The sequence below is a fragment of the Pleurodeles waltl genome, chromosome 1_2, assembly GCF_031143425.1.
Source record: "Pleurodeles waltl isolate 20211129_DDA chromosome 1_2, aPleWal1.hap1.20221129, whole genome shotgun sequence".
Lineage (NCBI taxonomy): Eukaryota > Metazoa > Chordata > Amphibia > Caudata > Salamandridae > Pleurodeles > Pleurodeles waltl.
Genome location: NC_090437.1, coordinates 957,354,850 through 957,377,855, shown reverse-complemented (window position 1 = coordinate 957,377,855; position 23,006 = coordinate 957,354,850). Strand labels below are relative to the sequence as shown.

The 23,006-nt window shown below is 46.5% G+C and overlaps 1 protein-coding gene across 1 annotated transcript in view; it reads left to right on the top strand.

Annotated features, from left to right (window-relative positions):
- The window catches only part of PAICS (phosphoribosylaminoimidazole carboxylase and phosphoribosylaminoimidazolesuccinocarboxamide synthase), a 408,935-nt gene that overhangs the window by 324,967 nt on the left and 60,962 nt on the right, over positions 1 to 23,006 (top strand). The window contains exons 15-17 of the mRNA XM_069205847.1: positions 5,292 to 5,470; positions 14,627 to 14,806; positions 14,920 to 15,033. Of these exons, the coding sequence (XP_069061948.1) occupies positions 5,292 to 5,470; positions 14,627 to 14,806; positions 14,920 to 15,033 (473 nt within the window). The remainder of the gene's footprint in view (positions 1 to 5,291; positions 5,471 to 14,626; positions 14,807 to 14,919; positions 15,034 to 23,006) is intronic.

Here is a 23,006-nt window from a genome sequence, read left to right as displayed (position 1 = left end):
TGTTGATAGACCGCCAAACATACACCTCGCTTCAATGGTGGAACAATATAAATTTAAACCAAGGGTGGCCTTTTCAAGACCCAGTGCCTCAATACGTAATAACAGATGCCTCCATGATAGGGTGGGGAGCACACCTCAATCAACACAGCATTCATGGACAATGGGACTCTCAGCAAAAACAGTTTCACATAAAACACTTAGAACTATTAGCAGTATTTCTAGCGTTAAAAGCATTTCAACCAATAATAAGCCACAAACACATTCTTGTCAAAACAGACAACATGACAACGATGTATTACCTAAACAAACAGGGAGGGACACACTCAACACAGTTGTGTCTCCTAACACAGAAAATATGGCATTGGGCGATACACAACCACATTCGCCTAATAGCACAGTTCATCCCAGGGATTCAGAATCTGTTAGCAGAATCTCTCTCGGGATCACCAACAGATCCACGAATGGGAGATTCACCCACAAGTACTACACACTTACTTCCAAAATTGGGGAACACCACAAATAGACCTGTTTGCAACAAAAGAAAACGCAAAATGCCGAAACTTCGCATCCAGGTACCCATAAGATCAGTCTCTGGGCAATGCGTTATGGATGAATTGGTCAGGGATATTTGCATACGCTTTTCCCCCTCTCCCACTCCTTTCATATCTAGTAAACAAGTTGAGTCAAAACAAACTCAAACTCATACTCATAGCACCAACTTGGGCAAGACAACCTTGGTACACAACACTACTAGACCTCTCAGTAGTGCCTCATATCAAACTACCAAACTGACCAGATCTGTTAACTCAACACAATCAACAGATCAGACACCCCAATCCAGCATCACTGAATCTAGTAATTTGGCTCCTGAAGTCTGAGTTTGGACACTTAGACCTTACACAAGAATGTATGGAAGCCATCAAACAAGCTAGAAAACCAACCACTAGACATTGTTATGCCAATAAGTGGAAAAGGTTTGTTTATTATTGCCATAATAATCAAATTCAACCTTTACACGCATCTGCTAAAGACATCGTAAGCTACTTGCCACATTTGCAAAAGTCAAAACTAGCTTTTTCTTTCATTAAGATACATCTTACCGCAATTTCAGCTTACCTGCAAATTACCCGCTCAACTTCACTATTTAGGATACCAGTCATAAAAGCCTTTATGGAAGGCCTAAAAAGAATTATACCACTCAGAACACCACCAGTTCCTTCATGGAACCTCAACATTGTCTAAACACGACTCATGGGGCCACCTTTTGAGCCCATGCACTCATGTGAAATGCAATATTTAACATGGAAAGTTGCATTCCTAATTGCCATCACATCTCTAAGAAGAGTAAGTGAAATCCAAGCATTTACCATACAAGAACCATTTATTCAAATACACAAGCATAACGTAGTTCTACAGACAAATCCAAAAGTCATATCACCGTTCCACTTGAATCAAACAGTAGAACTACCAGTGTTCTTCCCACAACCAGATTCTGTAGCTGAGAGAGCACTACATACATTAGACATCAAAAGAGCGTTAATGTACTACATTGACAGAACCAAGAAATTTGGAAAACAAAACAATTATTTGTTGCTTTCCAAAAACCTCATTCAGAAAATCCAATTTCCAAACAAGGCATTGCTAGATGGATAGTTAAATGCATTCAAACCTGTTATCTCAAAGCAAAGAGACAACTGCCTATTACACCAAAGGCACACTCAGCTAGAAAGATGGGTGCTACTATGGCCTTTCTAGGAAACATTCCAATGACTGAGATATGTAAGGCAGCCACATGGTCTACGCCTCATACGTTTACCAAGCACTATTGCGTGGATGTGTTAACAGCACAACACGCCACAGTAGGCCAGGCTGTACTATGAACTTTGTTTCAAACAACTTCAACTCCTACAGGCTGAACCACCGCTTTTGGGGAGATAACTGCTTACTAGTCTATGCAAAGCATGTGTATCTGCAGCTACACATGCCATCGAACGGAAAATGTCACTTACCCAGTGTACATCTGTTCGTGGCATGAGACGCTGCAGATTCACATGCGTCCACCCGCCTCCCCGGGAGCCTGTAGCCGTTTCAAAGTTGATCTTGAACATTTGTAAATTTGTAAATATATCACCTTAAACTACATTATGTACATACATGTTTACTCCATTGCATGGGCACTATTACTGTAATACACAACTCCTACCTCACCCTCTGCGGGGAAAACAATCTAAGATGGAGTCGGCGCCCATGCGCAATGGAGCCGAAGGGGGAGGAGTCCCTCGATCTCGTGACTCAGACTTCTTCGAAGAAAAACAACTTGTAACACTCCGAGCCAAACACTAGATGGCGGGATGTGCAAAGCATGTGAATCTGCAGCGTCTCATGCCACGAACAGATGTACACTGGGTAAGTGACATTATATGTGTATATATGTGTATATATGTATAATGTAGGAAGTTGGCTCTGTATGCACTATTTCAAAGTAAGGAATAGTATGCACAGAGTCCAAGGGTTCCCCTTAGAGGTAGGATAGTGGCAAAAAGAGATCACACTAATGCTCTATTTTTGTGGTAGTGTGGTCGAGCAGTAGGCTTATCAAAGAAGTAGTGTTAAGCATTTGTTGTACATACACACAGGCAATAAATGAGGAACACACACTCTGACAATTCAAGGCCAATAGGTTTTTGTATAGAAAAATATATTTTCTTAGTTTATTTTAAGAACCACAGGTTCAAATTCTACATGTAATACTTTGCATGAAAGGTATTGCAGGTAAGTACTTTAGGAACTTTGAATAATCACAATAGCCTATATACTTTTCAAATAAAACACATATAGCTATTTTAAAACTAGTCACTTAGTGCAATTTTCACAGTTCCGAGGGGAGGTAAGTAGTTGTTAGTTCTTGCAGGTAAGTAAACCACCTACGCGGTTCAAGTTTGGGTCCAAGGTAGCCCACCGTTGGGGATTCAGAGCAACCCCAAAGGTACCTCACCAGCAGCTCAGGGCCGGTCAGGTGCAGAGTTCAAAGTGGTGCCCAAAACACATAGGCTTCAATGGAGAAGGGGGTGCCCCGGTTCCAGTCTGCCAGCAGGTAAGTACCCGCGTCTTCGGAGGGCAGACCAGGGGGGTTTTGTAGGGCACCGGGGGGGACACAAGTTAGCACAGAAAGTACACCCTCAGCAGCACGGGGGCGGCTGGGTGCAGTGTGCAAACACACGTCAGGTTTTCAATTGGAATCAATGGGAGACCAAGGGGTCTCTTCAGTGATGCAGGCAAGGGGGGGGGGGGGGGGGGGGGGCTCCTCTGGGTAGCCACCACCTGGGCAAGGGAGAGGGCCTCCTGGGGGTCACTCCTGCACTGGAGTTAGGGAGGGGGGGTGGGGGGGGCTGGGAAGGGCTTCCCCTTCCATCCATGCCTTGAGGGGGTGGGGGGGGGAGCCCAGAGAGGGAGCGCTAGCCACATCCTCGGCACATGAGCACTGTGGCGGTGGACGTAACCGTTACGTCCCCGGCACAGAAGCGGTTAAGCACAGGAAAAGCACCATTTACCTGATAATGTAAGGATCAAACATAAAAATACTGTGTATGCCTCCATGTTGCCCTGTACAGCCCGTCCCAGAGATATTTGGGACCTGTTGCATAAATAAGTGACAAATTGTAATGATTCACATTGATTAAGTTCAATTGATGATTATTAGTTTTGTGTTGCCCCAGAACTGGCAGATTTTAGTCACTGTGTAAAACAAGCATTTGCAATGCAATTGGCCTCACATTTGCTTATGGTAGAGCTATTAGCGTTGTAAATTCCTAACTGGACTTTTCTTGCCACACAAACTGAAAATAAAAAGTAAAACAGTTGACATAAGCGAGCCGATTCAAAGTGCTACCGTGAGCGCGAAGAGAGACGAAAGGAAAAAGTCTGCTTGCAGTCAGTTATCGGCAAAAGTGCAATTATCCATGTAACCTTGTCGATGGCCAAGGCGGTAACAAAATCGCCCTAGAGAGGGACAAACGTAAAGCAGTTACCAACAAAAACAAAAGATTTTTGAAAGGCAAGCCCATGAACAAGTGATAGTGATGAACATGAACTGGGTGTGGTTAAAAGCCCAGATACATACAAACATGTCGGAAAAGCAGTGCTTGTGCGCTGCTATGCTCGACCTGAAAATATGAAACGGCATGAATGTGTTGTCTTTTAATTTATGCAGTGTGCTGCTCGCGCTCCTGGGGTACTCTGAACACACATACTGACGATTGCTTGCCCCGCACAGAAACTACTTGCATTGACCAATTTGTAAATAAATAGATACATTAAAAAAACAGTCCATGATTGACTCTCAGGAGACAACATTTTTGCCAAGCCCACAGGAACACGCTAAAGCACTCACCTTCTCCTACAGTTAAGACTTCTGTGAGAATAAGTGTGGTGTGTTTTTTTTTTTTTTTTTTTTTTTTTTTTTTTTTTTGTGTTTGTTTCAGGCACCTGCTTTGTGTACGTCAAATAAGCTTGCTTACCAGGCAGCTGTGTCCATGCCTTATTCAAATTGGCCTTCAATACAAATCCTGAAGTGAATCTAGGTTTCTGCAGATTCTACTGTGGGCCACTGTTTTTTGGCACTGGGTTTGCTTCATGATGTTGTGTCTGAATGCATTTTACAGCCTTTTCAGGAAATGAGGCAGTACTTAGACGGAAGGCACAGTTTTAGTGCGAAGGTGAACTCTTCCCAGTAGCACTTAGAGTAGCAGACCTATAGCAAGCACGCCGTATCTATTGAAAGCAGATTCGCTTACTTTGATTCTTTAAAGAAATGTTGCAATAAATTATAACTGATGTACCAATCCCTCTTACCACTACTATTGGCTGTTTAAGATAATCTGCATGTGTATTTCCAGGCCGGGTATGTAAGTGCTGTGCCTCGCCCCAAATAACCACCAGTGGACTATCATGATAATGGACACGTATTGTGGTAGTTTAATAATTTGCCTTATTTCTACCGTAACCAAATTTTATGATTTGGTTAGTTGGCTACTTACCATCTAGTCTGTCTGAATACATAATGTGTTGGAGGCTTTGTTAAGTTGCATGCATCTCCTTCTAATTTCTGACCAGCAGTCTCTTCGTCCATTTAGGTCTGTTCCCCCAGTCTGAATGCCTGACGTTTAGCTGTTACTTCTGTAAACCTGCAAACTAGATACTAAAATAAGTATATGAACACCGGTTAGGTGATCTTAGTCTTCTCATGTTAATAAATTACATGCATCCAAAGTAAGAGTTTGTTTTCTTTGTAGGAATCAAGAGTGCCTTTGTGCGTCAGTACAGTGACACTGCATTCATTGCGGCACAATGTGAAATGATCCCAATTGAATGGGTGTGCAGAAGAATTGCGACTGGCTCTTTCCTGAAGAGAAATCCTGGTGTGAAGGAAGGATACAAGTTTTACCCGCCCAAAATTGAGACATTTTTCAAGGTACTGTGACTGCATGCTTGGACTAATTTAACCCTCCATTTTGGCAGAAACACATGCTGCACGTGCATGTCCTTGTTTTTGAAAAAGCATATGCACATAGTGTGTTTACGATTTCGTTAACCCCCGTCAAGCCTCCTTATCGGGCAGACTCTTTCCAAAATCTTTGTCAGAACAGTTCAAACAATTGTGACATCACAGTTGAAGCAATTTAACAGCCTCTGTGGCAGGTTGGACAAAAATGTATGCTTATGTTTAAATTCTTGCTTAGGAACAAGATCCGGCTTTCTGATACAGACTTCTAGTTGCATATTCCTTACTTTAGAATTTTCCCCAGGCGTCAGACTGGATCTGGAGATTTTTCTTCGAGCAGTACGCTTGCAGGCCACCAACTGGCATTGGTTGACTCAATGTCTGTCGTTGGTATCGTGGTTGTCATGTTTGTCATGATGGTGCGGTTGTATCTAGGTGCCACCCCTGGCGCGCTGACTGTTCTTTTCTTTCCGCACCTGCATACGCGCAGATCTGCTGAAGAGCAACCCTTTTTGTCAATGTTTTTGACCTCCTTGGTTCATCAAGGTCTTCCTGCCTAACTGGATTCAAGCCATGTGACTCCTGTCACCGCATAATGTCATGATGGATCTGTACCTCGTGTGCTTGTGGTAGCTGGAGCACAACCATGAACCAAAGTTATGTTCTGAGTGCTGGGCCATGAACCCGAAGGCTTTGAGGGTTCGGTCCATAAAGCTCATAGCTGCCCGGTGCTTGTTTCAGTGTTGATCCCGGTCTCATTCGAGTGGAATGTCACAAGACCGCTCGCTGAGCCATCACCACTCATCCTCATCCCACACCAAATTGTCAGGACGTTCGGTTCACAGGAAGGAGTCCAAGAACCACAAACTTTCTTTGACTTCACCACATCGCTCAGATGATGTGACTCGGGAGGAGCGTTGCTGCCTTTAGCCTAGTAGAGTCTGAGGGGGAGCCCCCCTTGGGCTCTGCGCCGGCAGCATCAGCCTCTGCTCCTGAGGGCAGGAAAATACCCTCTTTTTGGCATGGTCACCCCCTTTTCCCCCCCCCCCCCCCCCCTACCTTTTGCCTGATATCAGTGTGTTCTGACTGATTCCACCGGGATCCTGCTAACCAGGACCCCAGTGATTGTTTTCTCCTTCTAAATTTGGTTGCTTAGGACTTTGCACACCCCACAGTTGGCATACTGGTGCCCCCTTATAAATCCCTAGTATATGGTACCCAGGGTATTGGGGCACTAGGGGTTTGCCATGAGCTGCAGCATGTATTATGCCACCCATAGGAACCCATTCAAAGTATGTCTGATGGCCTGCCATTGCAGCCTACATAAAAAGGTGCATGCACCCTTTAACTACAGGTCACTATACCAGGTCACAAAGTCACCCCTATGGTAGGCTGTCCTAGCCCAGCGAGCAGGGTGCAGCTACCTGTGTGTGAGGGCACCCCTGCATGAAGGGGTGACCCTACAAACTCCAGCTCCATTATACTGGACTTCGTAAGTGCTGGGAAGCCATCTTTACCCGTGTATTGGACACAGGGTGTCCAGCTACAAAATGGTAATTTCGAACCTGGGCATGTTTGGTATCAAACATGTCGAATCACAACCAATACTCGCAACAGTATTGTGGTATATGATACCATGCACTCTATAGAATCCTTAGAGGATCCCCAGCATTGCTCCTACTAGTCTTCACGGGTTTTCCAGGCAGCCTGCGCTGTGCCACTGCTCAGACAGGTTTCTGCCCTCCTGGTGCTTGACCAGCTCAGGCAGAGGACAAAAGATTTCTTGTGGTAGAGGGAGGTAACCACTAACTCCCTTGGAAATAGATGTTTCATGATTTGGGAGAGGTAGCCTCCCATAGCCACCGGTATGCTTTGCTTTGAAGGGCACATTCGGTGCCCTCCTTGCATAAACTGCTTTGCACCAGTCCAGTGATTCCTGGTCCCTGCCCTGGAGCGAAAGTGGGCAAAGGAAAGGGGAGTGATCACTCCCCTGTCCATCACCACCCTAGGGGTGGTGCCCAGAGCTCCTCCAGGTGGCCACTCGATACTACAAACTTCAATCCAAGGTGCCCCCTCCTAGTAGGTGGTCACCCTGGTAGGTGACCAATCCCCCTCCCTAGACTAGTTAAGGGTCTCCCTCTTGGATGGGTCCTCATATCACAAAAGGATGTTTTCTGGACGAAGAGCTACATTTCTGCCAAATTTGGTGTAATTCTCTCCAGCAGTTCAGGTTGTAGTTGAGTCTAAAATTCCCATTGGAAATTTCATGGTGGAAGCACTCCAGATATAGGCTGCAGTATATCTGGGTTCTACCTGGGAACCTACTACAGAGACTACAGAGACTGCAGTTGGTGCACATTGCTGCAGCCTGGCTCCTGCTTAATATTCTGAGGAACCTGTTCATTCAGGATCTTCTCAAGGAATTGCAATGGCTGCCCATCTTGGTGAAAGTGAAGTTCAAATGATTGGTATATGCCAATGGAGCAGTGTATGGACGAGGCCACAGATACAGAAATAGGGGTGTTTGTAAAGTAAGTGTGTGTGTGTTTGTTTTTTTTTTTTTTTTTTTTTTTTTTAAATAAAGGGGGCTGCCAGGTCTGGGACCTTCATAACCAACGGGCAGCTGAGTTGTGAGGATTTAAAAAAAAAAAAAAAAAAAAAAAAAAAAAAACGTGTGTGTGGAGAAGTATCCGTTCACAGGACCTTCACCAGCGTTTCACACCTCATCGCCGATGCAGCCCAAGGAAGAGGATTGCAACGCAGGTGTTCACCGCTACAGCCTGGGAACAGTAGCCAGGAGCCCAGCAGTCTCCACCGCGGCCCTGGAGGACAATGTGGAGGAGCGCTGCAGTTGTTGCCCAGGTGAACTCGTGTGAGGAGCCCAGCAGACACCTCCGTGGACCAGGACAACTTTGGGAAAGAGCCTAGCAGTCATGACCACTACCGGACAGCTTTTATCAAACTTCTGCAATAGTGTGTTTATTTGCTAAGCGTATGCTTGAGACATGTTATGCAGGAGCTGTATGCCGTGCTGAGTGGCCAGTTTAATTTACATCGGCCAACAGTCACCCGAGTGAGGCAGGAAGGTGTGAAAGGTGACGTTGGTTAGGCCGGGAGTGCTGTCGGACATTGGCCAAAGGGCCTGAGGGAAAGGCTAGCTGGCACTAAAGGCTGCTGCAGCCTTAGAGGGCAGATCGGAGCTCAAGTACAGAGAATGGCTAGCTCATTGTTCTGTTCAGCAGGACAATGGGCCAAATAGAGCAGACACAGCTTGTGGTGGATCTCTTCCCATCCAGAGCCTTTCAGCGTGACCGGGAGGCCACGGAGTTGCTGGCCTCTTTTTGAGCTTGACACCTAGCACTGATGTTATCTGGGGTTGGGCTGATAGGGGATGTGCAGGGAGACAGATTAAAAGTGATGGCCAGGTAAGAGGCTCTATGTGTCTCTCTAGCAACAGACAGACGAGCCCCAGGTGCCCCCTGCCACTTTGTTATCTTAAAAACTGGGAGGGTAGCCCTGGTCACTGAACGAAAATAAAAATAACGCAAACAACCAAAAGGACCAATGTGGGAAATGCAGTACTGTGAAAAACATTCTTTCTGGGACAAAATGACAAGGGAGAATAGACATGCAGGAGATTAACAAAATGCGTTGAGCTATGTGCAGATAGACAAAAGGAGAAGTGGAGTGGAGTGACAAATATGGGAGGAGGAAAAGGAAATCCAGGGAGGCAGAAAGATAGAGGACAGAGGATAAGAATGCTAGAGTTGCGGACAGATGGAGGGATTGGAGGCAAGAGATTAGGGAGAAGTGACGAGAAAAGAGAAGGGCAGAAATTGTTAGAGAAAGCTGGAAAGCAAAAATGGAGACGAGGAAGACCGGAGACTGGTAGATGACGTGGTGTAATAGCCAGAGCTGCTGACTTTGGAACTTGGGAACCAGGTTTGAGTCTTAGCGTTGGGATAACATCCTGTGATTTTGGGTAAGTCACATAATCTCCCCTTGCTTTAAAAATTTTTTTTAAAAATAATGAACGTGTCCATGTTAAGTGCTCCAATACCTTTTGGGTAGAGTTTGCACTATATAAAATTACTAAAGGAAATTATGGAAAGGAAGGCAGAAGAGGGTGTCAAACATTTCCTCGTCTAGGATAAAAAGGAAGGATGACTACTACCTCGCATGCATTTTCCGAATTCTCTCCTCAGTCTAGGGATTGGTTTAGAGGTAGTTGTATTCTAGGAAGTATTTCTAAATGTAGATTTCTATTCCCCAGTGGAATTTCCTTTGGTTTAAACGCTACCTTCAGGCACATGATGACTCCATTACTGTCTGCAGGAAAGCAATAAAGGACATTAAGGGATCTTTTTGGGGGGTGGGGGGCGCGAATAAAACAGGTGACCAAGTTCATGCACTCTAAGTACAGAAATATATAGGCCTGAGGATCAGGTGAGGAGACCCATGGGTGAGGTCAGGTGGAGAAATGGTTTGTCTACTTCAGTCTAGACTTGGTCACACAAGCCTAGAAAGCCTAATTTAGCGTTGATTTCTCCCAAAATTACTCCCACACTAAGCAGAGGTCATTATCCACAAATGTGGGCCTCTTTTCTTTCAGTGCCCAGATTTAATTTTGTTCCCAATCCGACCCTGCAGTTACCTTTCAATAAAGGTCTAATAATATTGTGCTTATGCTATGTAAAAACATGTAACAGGTCTGTTGTGTGTTTCATGTAGAGCTCTAAACCTGATAACGGACTTACTTTGGAGTGGGAGCTGTTGCCTTAGCGCATGGTTTGCCTGTGCAGTCTGTATCTCATTTGTATGGCCTAGGTATACTGTTTTGCCTGTGAACTTCGAGAGGCTCTGGGGGTGTAATTTTATGTTCTCAAGAAGTGCACAATTGGACCACATTTGTCTGCAGAGTGTGTATTTTTTAAAATAGTTAGTGCCAAGGCCTTTCTCAGGAAGCCACTGCACCTTGCACCACCCGTTGCCCCTTCCAGCACTGCCAGTGTCAGGACCAGCACAATGTCCATCACTCTTGCAAATGTGGTGATTTAGAATATTCCAGGGCATTCAAAGCTACGAGTGGTGTGGGCAGAAGGCATGGTTAATTTATGTCTGTTGAAATATGAAATACTGTTGTGCTTATCTCAATATTATGGAAACACCCCCACCATGTGGTGGACTGTCATATATATGTGCCTGAGTTGAGAATGAAGTGTCTAGTCTGAGCATTGGCAACCACCGTCTCAAATGAAGCACAGCTGCAGAGGTGAGAGGACTCTGTTTCAGCAGCCTCAATTAAGCTATACTGTGACGACTTAAGCATTTCAAAGCCCTTCAATGTAATAGTGTTCTGTGCATTTAATGGTCCTAATAACGTTTTTCTTCCTTCTGGAGGGCTGCTGGTGACCATTGCATGCGTAGCTGCTATTCACTTCTAGTTTTCATTCGGTTTTCCTTTACTTTGTCACTCAACCTATTCCTTTCTCCACCCAAGGCACTCAATGCATGCACTCCTTCACTTTACAGAATGGAATAGGGCGAGTGATGAAGGAAATTAAAACTAAGTAGTGAATAGCATGGACTGACCACTCCATCATACATATCCAAATGTCCACAGGTCAACGTACCCACGATGATCAACCTACACAGCCAGCAAAGTAAGAGGTTGACTGTCTCAGTGCCCTCACAACAGACCAGCCCAACACGAACAGTCTTGACAATACAAACTTGAAAGAATGGATCAAGGCTTATGCAGACTCTTTTGTGCTCAACAAAAAACAGAAGAACCAACAAAGAAACCAGCTGGTTTACAGACTGCCTCCGGAAATCTATATGCCACTGCTAGCAGCTAGAAAGAAAATAAAGATCCAGCTCTGATGCCAAAGCCACCTACAAGGCTGCACTCGGGCGCTGCCACCACCACCTCGTGAGGGACACCAAAAGAGCACTACCCAAACTCATCGAGGCGAGCTCCAACATCTGCAAGGAGATTTTCTTGAACGTCCAAGAATTAATTCACCACTAAGGCCTCAGCCAAAACCATCACAGGACCTCTGACAACTTAAACTTCTTCCACAGCAAAATAGAAAGGATCTACAGCAACATCAAACAAAATTTTACCCCAAAGATCTCGTCACCAATCCTACCACCAACAGATAAAACACTCACCAAAGACACCACAGTGATCATGAAAACGGCACACTTTGGGACCTCAAAGGACCTATGCCCCCAAGACATCGACATGATGGGAGGGCCACCAGTCAGTAACACCCTCCCTGCATATTCTGCACATCTGTCAAAACCATCACCTTCCCAGAAGACTGGAAACGTGCAACATTCAACGCTCTCCTCAGAACCATTGGCTGATGCTATAAATCTGAGCAACGTCCAACCCATTTCTCTGCTCCCATACCCTGTCATAATGAAGACCTTCAGACAACCCGCCAACCACCTAGAACTCCACAACCTACTGGTTCACACCCAGTCAGGATTCCAGAGCAACCACAAGACAGAAACTGCACTTATCCTGCCCACAGACGACATCCACATCTTACTGGATCATGGAGAAACTGCAGCCCTCCTCCTACTCGACCTTTCTGCTGCCTTAGACACAGTCTCCCACCACACCCTCCTCAGAAGACTTGCATGCCAGAGGCATCCAATAACCAGCCCTCAACTGGATAAGCTACTTCCTCACACAAAGGAAAAAAGTACTCAGACTTCCTCCCTACACATCAGAGTCCCAAAATTTGATCTGCAGTCACCTGCAAGGCTTATTGCTTAGCCCAACCTTGTTCAAAATCTACATGACAGTGCTCTCCAATATAATTTTACAAGGCACCTCCATAATATCCAGTGCTGATGACACCCAACTAACCTTTTCTCTGACCCACTAGTCCACCACCAACAAAACTAACTGCACGCTCAACGTAGTAGACTTAATGAGGTCTAAGTGCCTGAAACAACTCCGACAAGACCGAAGTGCTGATCCTTGGGACTCCACCCGGCGGCCACCTGACCTCTGAGCCACGCCAGAAATTTGGGAATCATTCCTGACCGCAAACTCAACATGACAAGGCAGGTAGCTCGTCCTGCTTCCACTTGCTGCACAAGATCTTCAAATGGCAAACCCTGCGCACCATCACGCAGGCCCTCATCATGAGCAGATTAGACTACAGTAATGCACTATACGCTGAGATATCCAACTAGCTACTGCACCAGCTCCAGACCATTCAGAACGCTGCAGCAACTTCCCTTCTTCACCTCCCATGATGCACCAACATCTCACCACATCTCAGAGCTCCACCAATTCTCTATCCACAAATGCAGCCTATTCAACCTCCCCATGCATGCATACAAGACACTGCACAACATTGGAACTGCCAAGACCTGAAACAATCTCCCTCCATACTTAAGGGCCTCCTAGTCACTTCTTGAATTCCGCAAGAAGCTGAAGACCTGGCTCTTTGACTAACTTTGCCTGGCAGACACTCAACACCTTCAGTCTTATGCCTACATGCCTGCTCCAGCCCCTTTATACCCTGATGGGTGATTAGTTGCGCTACATAAGTCCACATAATAGGAAGGTTTTAATTAGGACATCAGTAAGTGTCTGTTATTACAGCATTGCACCTTACTTTTTCAGTTCTGTATTTTAAGAGGTGTAATGTGTGGTTTGTGATATTTTCTCCTTTGTATTGGCACACTGTAATTACACTTCAGAATATTGCTAGCAGGCAGTTTTGTGTGAGCAACCTACCGTCAAGCGTTCGTGCTACGTTTGCCTAAGGTGAATGTTGTACAATGTATATATTTTATTTTTTGTAAACTGGAGTATGTAAATAGACGTAATTGGAAATGAGATTAACCACGGCATGTCTGCTACCCATGCGTGTATTGCAAGGCCAGTGCTAGAATTAATTAATTGAAGCTGCTGTAGGAAAGAGCCCGCATGTTAGCTGCAGACTTAAGTTTATGCGCTGTGACTCACCAACAGTGAAAGGATCCATATAGTATTGCTTTTGTTCACTGACCAAAGTAAGTCCGGGCTTTGATCACGGTCTACAATATGGCATGTACAGAAAGGTGTGGTTTATACTTTGAACTTGCTTTGGGGTATACATATTGTAGCAATTTTCTGTGTAAACTGTTTATTGGCTATTCTAAGTTCCTCTAAGTTCCCCCTCTCCAGTGAAGTTTAGGATTCCTCCAGTATGTTCTAATTTTTCAAGCTGATCAGCGCTACGAGGCCTCCGGGTAGCTGGCGCTATATAAGTCTCAATAACATAACAACATATTTGGGAGTCACAGAGAAGAGGGTGGGGTGGTTGTATGAATCAGATTGAGTGCTTTTCTAAACTGGAATTTTCCCAGAAATAAACGAGAAGACATCAGACATAAAAAAAAAAAAAAAGCCCTGTAGCATTGGTTAGGGAAATGGAGGACCGTATCCTCTGGCTCATGTTGACTTGTATAGAAACTGAATTTATATGTATAGTACCATGAAGCTGCATTCAATTTTTCTTTTTTGGGAGCCTTATTAAATGAAGCTCTGTGAATAGTTTCCTGGCAGTCTGTTTATAAAAAGAAAAAGAAAAAAAATGTTTGCCGCAAACCTGGACAGGATCTTTCCTGGTATATTCAGGAATTACTACATTTCCCAGAAATTTTGCTAGCTATGTAAAGCCAGAATCCCATGACTATTGGTTTTTTTTTTTTTTTAAAGAATTACTAATTATGTCTTCACAGGATTACAGTTATGCTCTGACTGATCCTAATTCAGTTTTGCACAGTAAACACCATAGTTTGGTCTGACTGTGAATTGTAATGCAAAAGACTCACACTTCAGTCTGAAGAGTGCCAGAACAGTGCCTTTGTACAAACATAAGTAGTGAAATATTGTGCAGGTTGAGGTGGACTTACGAACAAACTAGTCTGCATGGGCTACATAGTTGATTTGTTCATTAGAGATTAGGCACTCAGGATATGTCAGGTCTGGTTAGGGACGATTTGGAATTATTCGTAAGATATCTGCTGTTTTGTTACCATTATACGTTTATTTTGTGGTTCTGGTTTAGTACTTTTGATGAATGTTCTTTCACAGACTCAACTTTATTTCAGGATGATGCCAATAATGATCCTGAGTGGTCTGAAGCACAGATGATAGCAGCAAAATTTGTGTGTGCTGGACTTGAAATTGGCCAGACTGAGGTGGATATTATGAACCGATCCACACTAGCCATTTTTGAGGTCCTGGAGAAGGCTTGGGCAACTCAGGACTGTACGCTGGTGGACATGAAGGTATGGAAAGTAGGAAGAGATCTTATCCAAAAATATATGCATTTGCTATGTAAAGCTATGGTTCCTAAGTGCCCTCTCCCTGCACTTATATCATTGCTTATCTTTTTAAACAGATTGAGTTTGGCGTGGATGTATCAAAACAAGAAATTGTCCTTGCTGATGTTATTGACAACGATTCTTGGCGTCTCTGGCCATCAGGTGATCGGAGCCAGCAAAAGGACAAGCAGGTCTGTATTGTTTGTTTGTAAGGTGGTATGAATACTGTTCATAGCTTCAACATTTAGTGGAGATTGTGCTTAACAGGTCTGTGCCACTGAGTAGTTGACTTCTCAGTGATCCATATTGCTTCACAGAATATAATTCACAATTCAATTTTTCTTCACTTGCATTTTCAGTGTTTGTATGAGCTCTGTTAACATAAGTAGACCCTCCCCAAACCACTCTTCACCTCACTATATTTCTCTGCCCCATTACGGAGATTGTGTAGTTATTGTACATCTAAAGCTAGGCAACTATTTCCTCTGCATATCTTTGTTCACTGTGCTCAGACTTCTGTGCCCACACCCCTAAAAGTTTTATAGTTGTAGCTTATTTAAATTTTTTTTTAATTTTTTTATTTTCATTTAGAAAATGGATATTCAATGTCTCTTCTTCACACACAGGCTTTTAGGCGTTATTCCTAAAATAATTACGCTATATGCAATTAGGGTTCAAATCTGAATATGTACTGACTTATAGGTAGTGTAGAGCTATTGATATAGGTTAACTCATCTGTACATCTGCTGTTGTAGTTCTGTTATTTTTAGATTTAAAAAAAAAAAAAATGTTTTTGTAATTTTTTTTTTTTTAGGCACTAGAACCCACTCATTGCAATTTTTGACGGCAATGTGTTTGTTTCAGGAAAACCCATGCAAGGATTTACATGCAGACTTTTGAAGTGACTACCTTTTTTTTTAATTGGTACATTCATCAATCCTGTTAAGCCACATTTTTCTTTCAAATATGAAGAAATCATTATTACTTGCTGCTACCTCAGGACTCTATTGCTGAGATCTTTACACGATTTGTTTATCTATTGTTTTATTCACCCATCCACATGGATTACCTAAAACACTCTTCTCCATCGAAATTAGGAACTACCTTGCTGAGGGTGTAGGGTGGGAGGAAGAGGCGCTAGAGAGCTGCCGCGCAGGAGGGCCATGCTTCTGTGAGGCTCCCACGGCGCACAATCCACAATAATCCTGCCCAGGAGTGTCCTGGTTAAAGGCTTGATGTTCGGCAGACGCTGTTAACTGGGGTGATGCCCAGGGGAATGCCCAGAGCGGGACAGCACGAGGTTCACGCACAATCCTGAAGTGCGACTGTGGGCCTACCTGGCTAGCTGCGGCTTACTGGTGTTCCATTGCTGTGATGCTGAAGATTGAGACTGGACGCTGACTGCCTCTTCTGGAGGTGGCCCTCGCACAGGGGAGAGGACTTCCCAGGCGATGTGTTGGGGGCTCTGAGTCGGTGCGGCCAGAGGAGGTTTGCGGGGCAGGGCTTGGGCACCTGTCACTGCGGGGGCGGACCTGGTGCTGAGTCGGAGGGGCTGGAGCTCGAGGAGAACAGCGGAGGCCGGGATATAGCTGACCCGCCACTTGGTGGCGTGAGGGGTGGCTGGTGCCGGGCCTGGTGGAGGTTCCCAGGTACGCTGCCGGGGTGGAGGACGGTGGAGCTGTGACTGGCGGCCTCAGACGACGCTGCCAATAAGGGCACCGCAACAGACAACTGCGGCTGGACTGAGAGCCGGCATGCGGCATTGACTGTGGTCTGGGCCGCGGTCTTGTGGCCGCACTGCTGGCCGCTCATGCCAGTGTTGACAGGTGCTGCAAGCCAGACAGACGAGCGGATCTCTGCTGTGCGTGGGCTGGCTCTGGCAGGATGGTGTCTGGTGTGGGGACGAGTGTCCTGACTGGGTTCCTGTCTTCCGTGCGGTGGCAGAGACATCACAGGATTGGATCTTGCATTGAGCTGGCAAGGGGAAGTCTGACGCTAAGCAGCCAAAGTTAGTTTGGAGCCCAAAAAAAACGACCAGGGCGCCACCAGAGACCAAGGACAGTAGTGACTCCCAACCTGTCCAGGGTAGAGCACTCATAAATGAGTGAAATGAAGATGCTGTTGCTTACGAGGCAATCCAGCCTATCCTTGATTGACCGTAAAATGGACAATATGACCGCCAGATTGGACCTGCTCACTAATAAGCTGGTAAGGCGGGCGCATATTTGAAACAGAACTGCGCATTTCACATGTCGAAGACACAATGCAGAAAGAAAGTGATTAACTCCTGCAAATGAGCAAACTCCTTAAAATTATAGTGCACAAAAATGAAGACCTGGAAGCCAGTTCCAGGAAAATAATCTGTGCATAGTAGGCGTTCCAGAGTCCACAGATACTGGACGCATGGAACAATATGTGGAACACGTGGTGTAGGAAGTTGGCTCTGTATGTGCTATTTCAAAGTAAGGAATAGCATGCACAGAGTCCAAGGGTTCCCCTTAGAGGTAAAATAGTGGTAAAAAGAGATAATACTAATGCTCTATTTTGTGGTAGTGTGGTCGAGCAGTAGGCTTATCCAAGGAGTAGTGTTAAGCATTTGTTGTACATACACAGAGACAATAAATGAGGTACACACACTCAGAGACAAATCCAGCCAATAGGTTTTGTTATAGAAAAATATATTTTCTTAGTTTATTTTAAGAACCACAGGTTCAAATTTAACATGTAATATCTTGTTTGAAAGGTATTGCAGGTAAGTACATTAGGAACTTTGAATCATTTCAATTGCATGTATACTTTTCAAGTTATTCACAAATAGCTATTTAAAAAGTGGACACAGTGCAATTTTCACAGTTCCTGGGGGAGGTAAGTTTTTGTTAGTTTTACCAGGTAAGTACGACACTTACAGGGTTCAGTTCTTGGTCCAAGGTAGCCCACCGTTGGGGGTTCAGAGCAACCCCAAAGTTACCACACCAGCAGCTCAGGGCCGGTCAGGTGCAGAGTTCAAAGTGGTGCCCAAAACGCATAGGCTTCAATGGAGGGAAGGGGGTGCCCCGGTTCCAGTCTGCCAGCAGGTAAGTACCCGCGTCTTCGGAGGGCAGACCAGGGGGGTTTTGTAGGGCACCGGGGGGGGGGGAACACAAGCCCACACAGAAATTTCACCCTCAGCGGCGCGGGGGCGGCCAGGTGCAGTGTTAGAACAAGCGTCGGGTTCGCAATGGAAGTCAATGAGAGATCAAGGGATCTCTTCAGCGCTGCAGGCAGGCAAGGGGGGGCTTCCTCTGGGAAACCTCCACTTGGGCAAGGGAGAGGGACTCCTGGGGGTCACTTCTGCAGTGAAAGTCCGGTCCTTCAGGTCCTGGGGGCTGCGGGTGCAGGGGCTGTTCCAGGCGTCGGGACTTAGGTTTCAGAGAGTCGCGGTCAGGGGAAGCCTCGGGATTCCCTCTGCAGGCGGCGCTGTGGGGGCTCAGGGGGGACAGGTTTTGGTACTCAGTCGTAGAGTAGTCCGGGGGTCCTCCCTGAGGTGTTGGTTCTCCACCAGCCGAGTCGGGGTCGCCGGGTGCAGTGTTGCAAGTCTCACACTTCTTGCGGGGAGATTGCAGGGTTCTTTAAAGCTGCTCCTTTGGATAAAGTTGCAGTCTTTTTGGAGCAGGTCCGCTGTCCTCGGGAGTTTCTTGTCGTCGAAGCAGGGCAGTCCTCAGAGGATTCAGAGGTCGCTGGTCCCTTTGGAGGGCGTCGCTGGAGCAGAGTTCTTTGGAAGGCAGGAGACAGGCCGGTGAGTTTCTGGAGCCAAGGCAGTTGTTGTCTTCTGGTCTTCCTCTGCAGGGGTTTTCAGCTAGGCAGTCCTTCTTCTTGTAGTTGCAGGAATCTAAATTCTTACGTTCAGGGGAGCCCTTAAATACTAAATTTAAGGGCGTGTTTAGGTCTGGGGGGTTAGTAGCCAATGGCTACTAGCCCTGAGGGTGAGTACACCCTCTTTGTGCCTCCTCCCAAGGGGAGGGGGGTCACATCCCTAATCCTATTGGGGGAATCCTCCATCTGCAAGATGGAGGATTTCTAAAAGTTAGTCACCTCAGCTCAGGACACCTTAGGGGCTGTCCTGACTGGCCAATGACTCCTCCTTGTTATTCTCATTATTTTCTCCGGCCTTGCCGCCAAAAGTGGGGGCCGGGGCCGGAGGGGGCGGGCCACTCCACTAGCTGGAGTGTCCTGCGGTGCTGTGACAAAGGGGTGAGCCTTTGAGGCTCACCGCCAGGTGTTACAGCTCCTGCCTGGGGGAGGTGTTAGCATCTCCACCCAGTGCAGGCTTTGTTACTGGCCTCAGAGTGACAAAGGCACTCTCCCCATGGGGCCAGCAACATGTCTCTAGTGTGGCAGGCTGCTGGAACCAGTCAGCCTACACAGATAGTCGGTTAAGTTTCAGGGGGCACCTCTAAGGTGCCCTCTGTGGTGTATTTTACAATAAAATGTACACTGGCATCAGTGTGCATTTATTGTGCTGAGAAGTTTGATACCAAACTTCCCAGTTTTCAGTGTAGCCATTATGGTGCTGTGGAGTTCGTGTAAAACAGACTCCCAGACCATATACTCTTATGGCTACCCTGCACTTACAATGTCTAAGGTTTTGCTTAGACACTGTAGGGGCACAGTGCTCATGCACTGGTACCCTCACCTATGGTATAGTGCACCCTGCCTTAGGGCTGTAAGGCCTGCTAGAGGGGTGTCTTACCTATACTGCATAGGCAGTGAGAGGCTGGCATGGCACCCTGAGGGGAGTGCCATGTCGACTTACTCATTTTGTTCTCACTAGCACACACAAGCTGGTAAGCAGTGTGTCTGTGCTGAGTGAGGGGTCTCTAGGGTGGCATAATACATGCTGCAGCCCTTAGAGACCTTCCCTGGCATCAGGGCCCTTGGTACCAGAGGTACCAGTTACAAGGGACTTATCTGGATGCCAGGGTGTGCCAATTGTGGAATCAAAAGTACAGGTTAGGGAAAGAACACTGGTGCTGGGGCCTGGTTAGCAGGCCTCAGCACACTTTCAATTCAAAACATAGCATCAGCAAAGGCAAAAAGTCAGGGGGTAACCATGCCAAGGAGGCATTTCCTTACACGTGGTCATCACTCTATTTCGCGAGGAATCCTTCTCCAGGATGCTGGTAATGGAGAGGGCACACAGAGCCCTGGCGGCTTAAACCCCCCCCCCCCCCCCGGGTCCTGTCCAGGCCAATAATCGGCCATCTGCTGAACTATAGGGACAGGGACACCGCACTAAGGTTGAGCCACAAAAAAAAACCCTGCAGTCCAGGAGGAACGAGATCTCGATTTACCCCAATTTTACCGTAGCGGTGCAGGAGGCTCATTAAAAAATGTCAAGCAAAATGAGGCAAGCCAATCTCTTATGCCATGCTATACCCAGCGCACCTAAAGATGACACATAATGCAAGACACATGATTTTTGTCACTCCGTAGGAGGCCAATGACTATTTGAAACGCAGCTGCGGTCGAGAGTTGCTGAAGAAACAAAGCTGTGCAGATCCAGAACAGGCTTCAACCATGTCGGACCAGGACTGACTTAATCATGGGTTGGGGGTGGGGCTCCCTCCGGGGGTGCCCCCGCCCAACCATTAACTGCTACCTACATAAAGCCGACTGAACACCCTGTTTCGTTTTGTGTCCAATGACCAGCTAGCCACAGCAGGCATTCCTAGGCACTCTTCATGATGCCCAGGCACCCCCAGATATCTGAGGGGCTTGACGTGGCTCTCTGGCTAGCCTCCCATTAGGAAGACCCCCGTTACCCTTGGATATGCAGGATTTCAAAGGGAGGGTAATTCCGGACGGGATTGGGCTGGCGAGGTAGCTGGGGCCAATAGAAAGAGGAGTTCAACTGTTACTCAGGGCCACATCAACACACATCTCAACTGTGCACTCTTCTGCCCAGCTGCGTATAGCACTCCTCCCAGGGCGGGTCCGGCAGGTGACAGCATCTCTGCATGACAGCAACCAAGGGACTAGACCAATGCGTTAAAGGTGGTCACGCTCTGAGTTGCTTGACATGGCGCGTGCGGGGTTTGGGTGATCCGCGCAATTGGTGACCTATATTAGCGTACCTAGAGAGACACAGCACACGTCGCACTCCTGCAGGAGACCCACTTAGCACTGGGGACGCAGGTTGCTTTTGCAACTCGTTGGCCCTCCTATAGTCAACATGCTACCTATTCTTATTCATGGGGCACAACAATCTTAATACGCAAAGGCACCCCATATGTTTCTCTAGGTGCTAGGAACAATCCACAGGGTAGATACTCCATTTTATATGGGGCCGTATAGCACAACAACCCAATGGAGCCAAAGAGGGAGGAGTCCTTCGGTCCCGTGACCAAAAAGACTTCTTCGAAGAAAAACAACTTGTAATACTCCGAGCCCAACACCAGGCAGCGGACTGTGCCAAACATGTGAATCTGCAGCGACTAATGCCACGAACAGATGTACACTGGGTAAGTGACATTTTCATTATGCGCCCAATATTGACAACCCCACTTTCTTTGATTCAATATGGAGCTGCGTGGTGTTGGGCTCGAAATATCTTGCATGTGGTGGGTACTTTAATATGGCCCTAGACCCCCAGGAGGATAGAGGGTCTGGGACAATGCCACAGAGCAGCAGAGCGGCTCAGGGCTGACATAGCGGCGCACCGTGTGGTTGGCAGCTGGCGATGGCTGCACCCACAGGACAGGAAGGGTACCTTTTACTCTGCTGTGTATTCCAGCTGGTCTAGATTGGACTATTGGTTCATATCCCATTCCATGGTGCCCTGGCTTGTGGACGTCACTCATTTAGCCTGCACATACTCTGACCACTCTCCGGTTATGCTCAGGCTGCTGCTGCCTGCTCCCCTCGTGACCTGGCGACTTTCTCCGGCCATGTTGTTGGATGGTGCATTTCGCAGGGAGCTGAGGAAGGAGATGGAGGACTTTAATGACAAACAGGGGTACTGTAGCTAAGGTGGGTGTGCTTTGGGAGGCCCTTGAGGTCACACTTAGAGGGTCTTGCTTTTCAAAGGGCTTAGGCATCCTTCGAGACGTCCGCTCCACCCTTGCCTGCCTGGAATCACAAATTAAGAGATTAGAGATGAAGCAGGCCATGACGCACTCTGCTGATGTGGCATGGCGCCTCTGGGAGATGTTAACGGACTTTCAGGAGGCCCAGTTTTCTATGCAATCTACTGCTTCTTCATATGGGGATTATATGGGTGACAATACTTATACTGTGGACCCATGGGATTTGTATGACCCCAGACCCTATCCCCTCATGTATATCCCACTAGGCCATCTCCACCCGAAGACACCACAGCATATAGTCAGGTTTTTGCTGGAGCAGCCACGTACCACAATGTGCATCTGCTCTCAGATCCCATAGAGGATGATTTTCTATTCAACACGCTATCATCTACACACAGAGTACCAATGCTTCCTGGCCTGCTAAAATATGCTGATGACATATTTTTAGAGAGCCAGAAAAGGCTAGGGTACTCACACTGAGTGGACAAAAAAATTGAAAGCTGCACCATCAGAAGCACTCACTCAACAATTTCCACCTGATTCCATTGTTGAGTGCAGCAAGAAAGAGGGCAAATAGTCAGTCCACGGGGATGCTCCTCCCCCCGATAAGGAAAGGCGGAAATTCGATGCAGCAGGCAAGAGTGGCAACTCAAGCTGCTACTCAGTGGAGAATTGTCAACTCCCTTTTAGCCAGGTACGATAAGGCCCATTGGGATGAGATGCAAGTGTTCCTTCGATATCTCCCACCAGAACACCAAAAACGGGCATAGCAGGTAGTTGCAGAAGGACAGGCTATCTCCAATAACCAGATTAGACCCGCTCTCGATGCAGCAGACACCGCAGCTAGGAGTATCAACACTAGCGTAATAATCAGGAGGCATGCTTAGTTGCGATCCTCAGGATTTAAACCTGAGATGCAGCAAGCGGTCCTTAATATGCCATTTAACAAACAGCAGTTATTTGGACCAGAGATGGGTGCCACCATCAAAATTAAAAAAGGACTTGGACACAGCTAAAGCCGTGGGTGCCCTTTACGCAACATATATTTGGGGTACTTTTCGCAGGCCCTAATTCCGAGGGGGTTTTAAATCCCAAACATC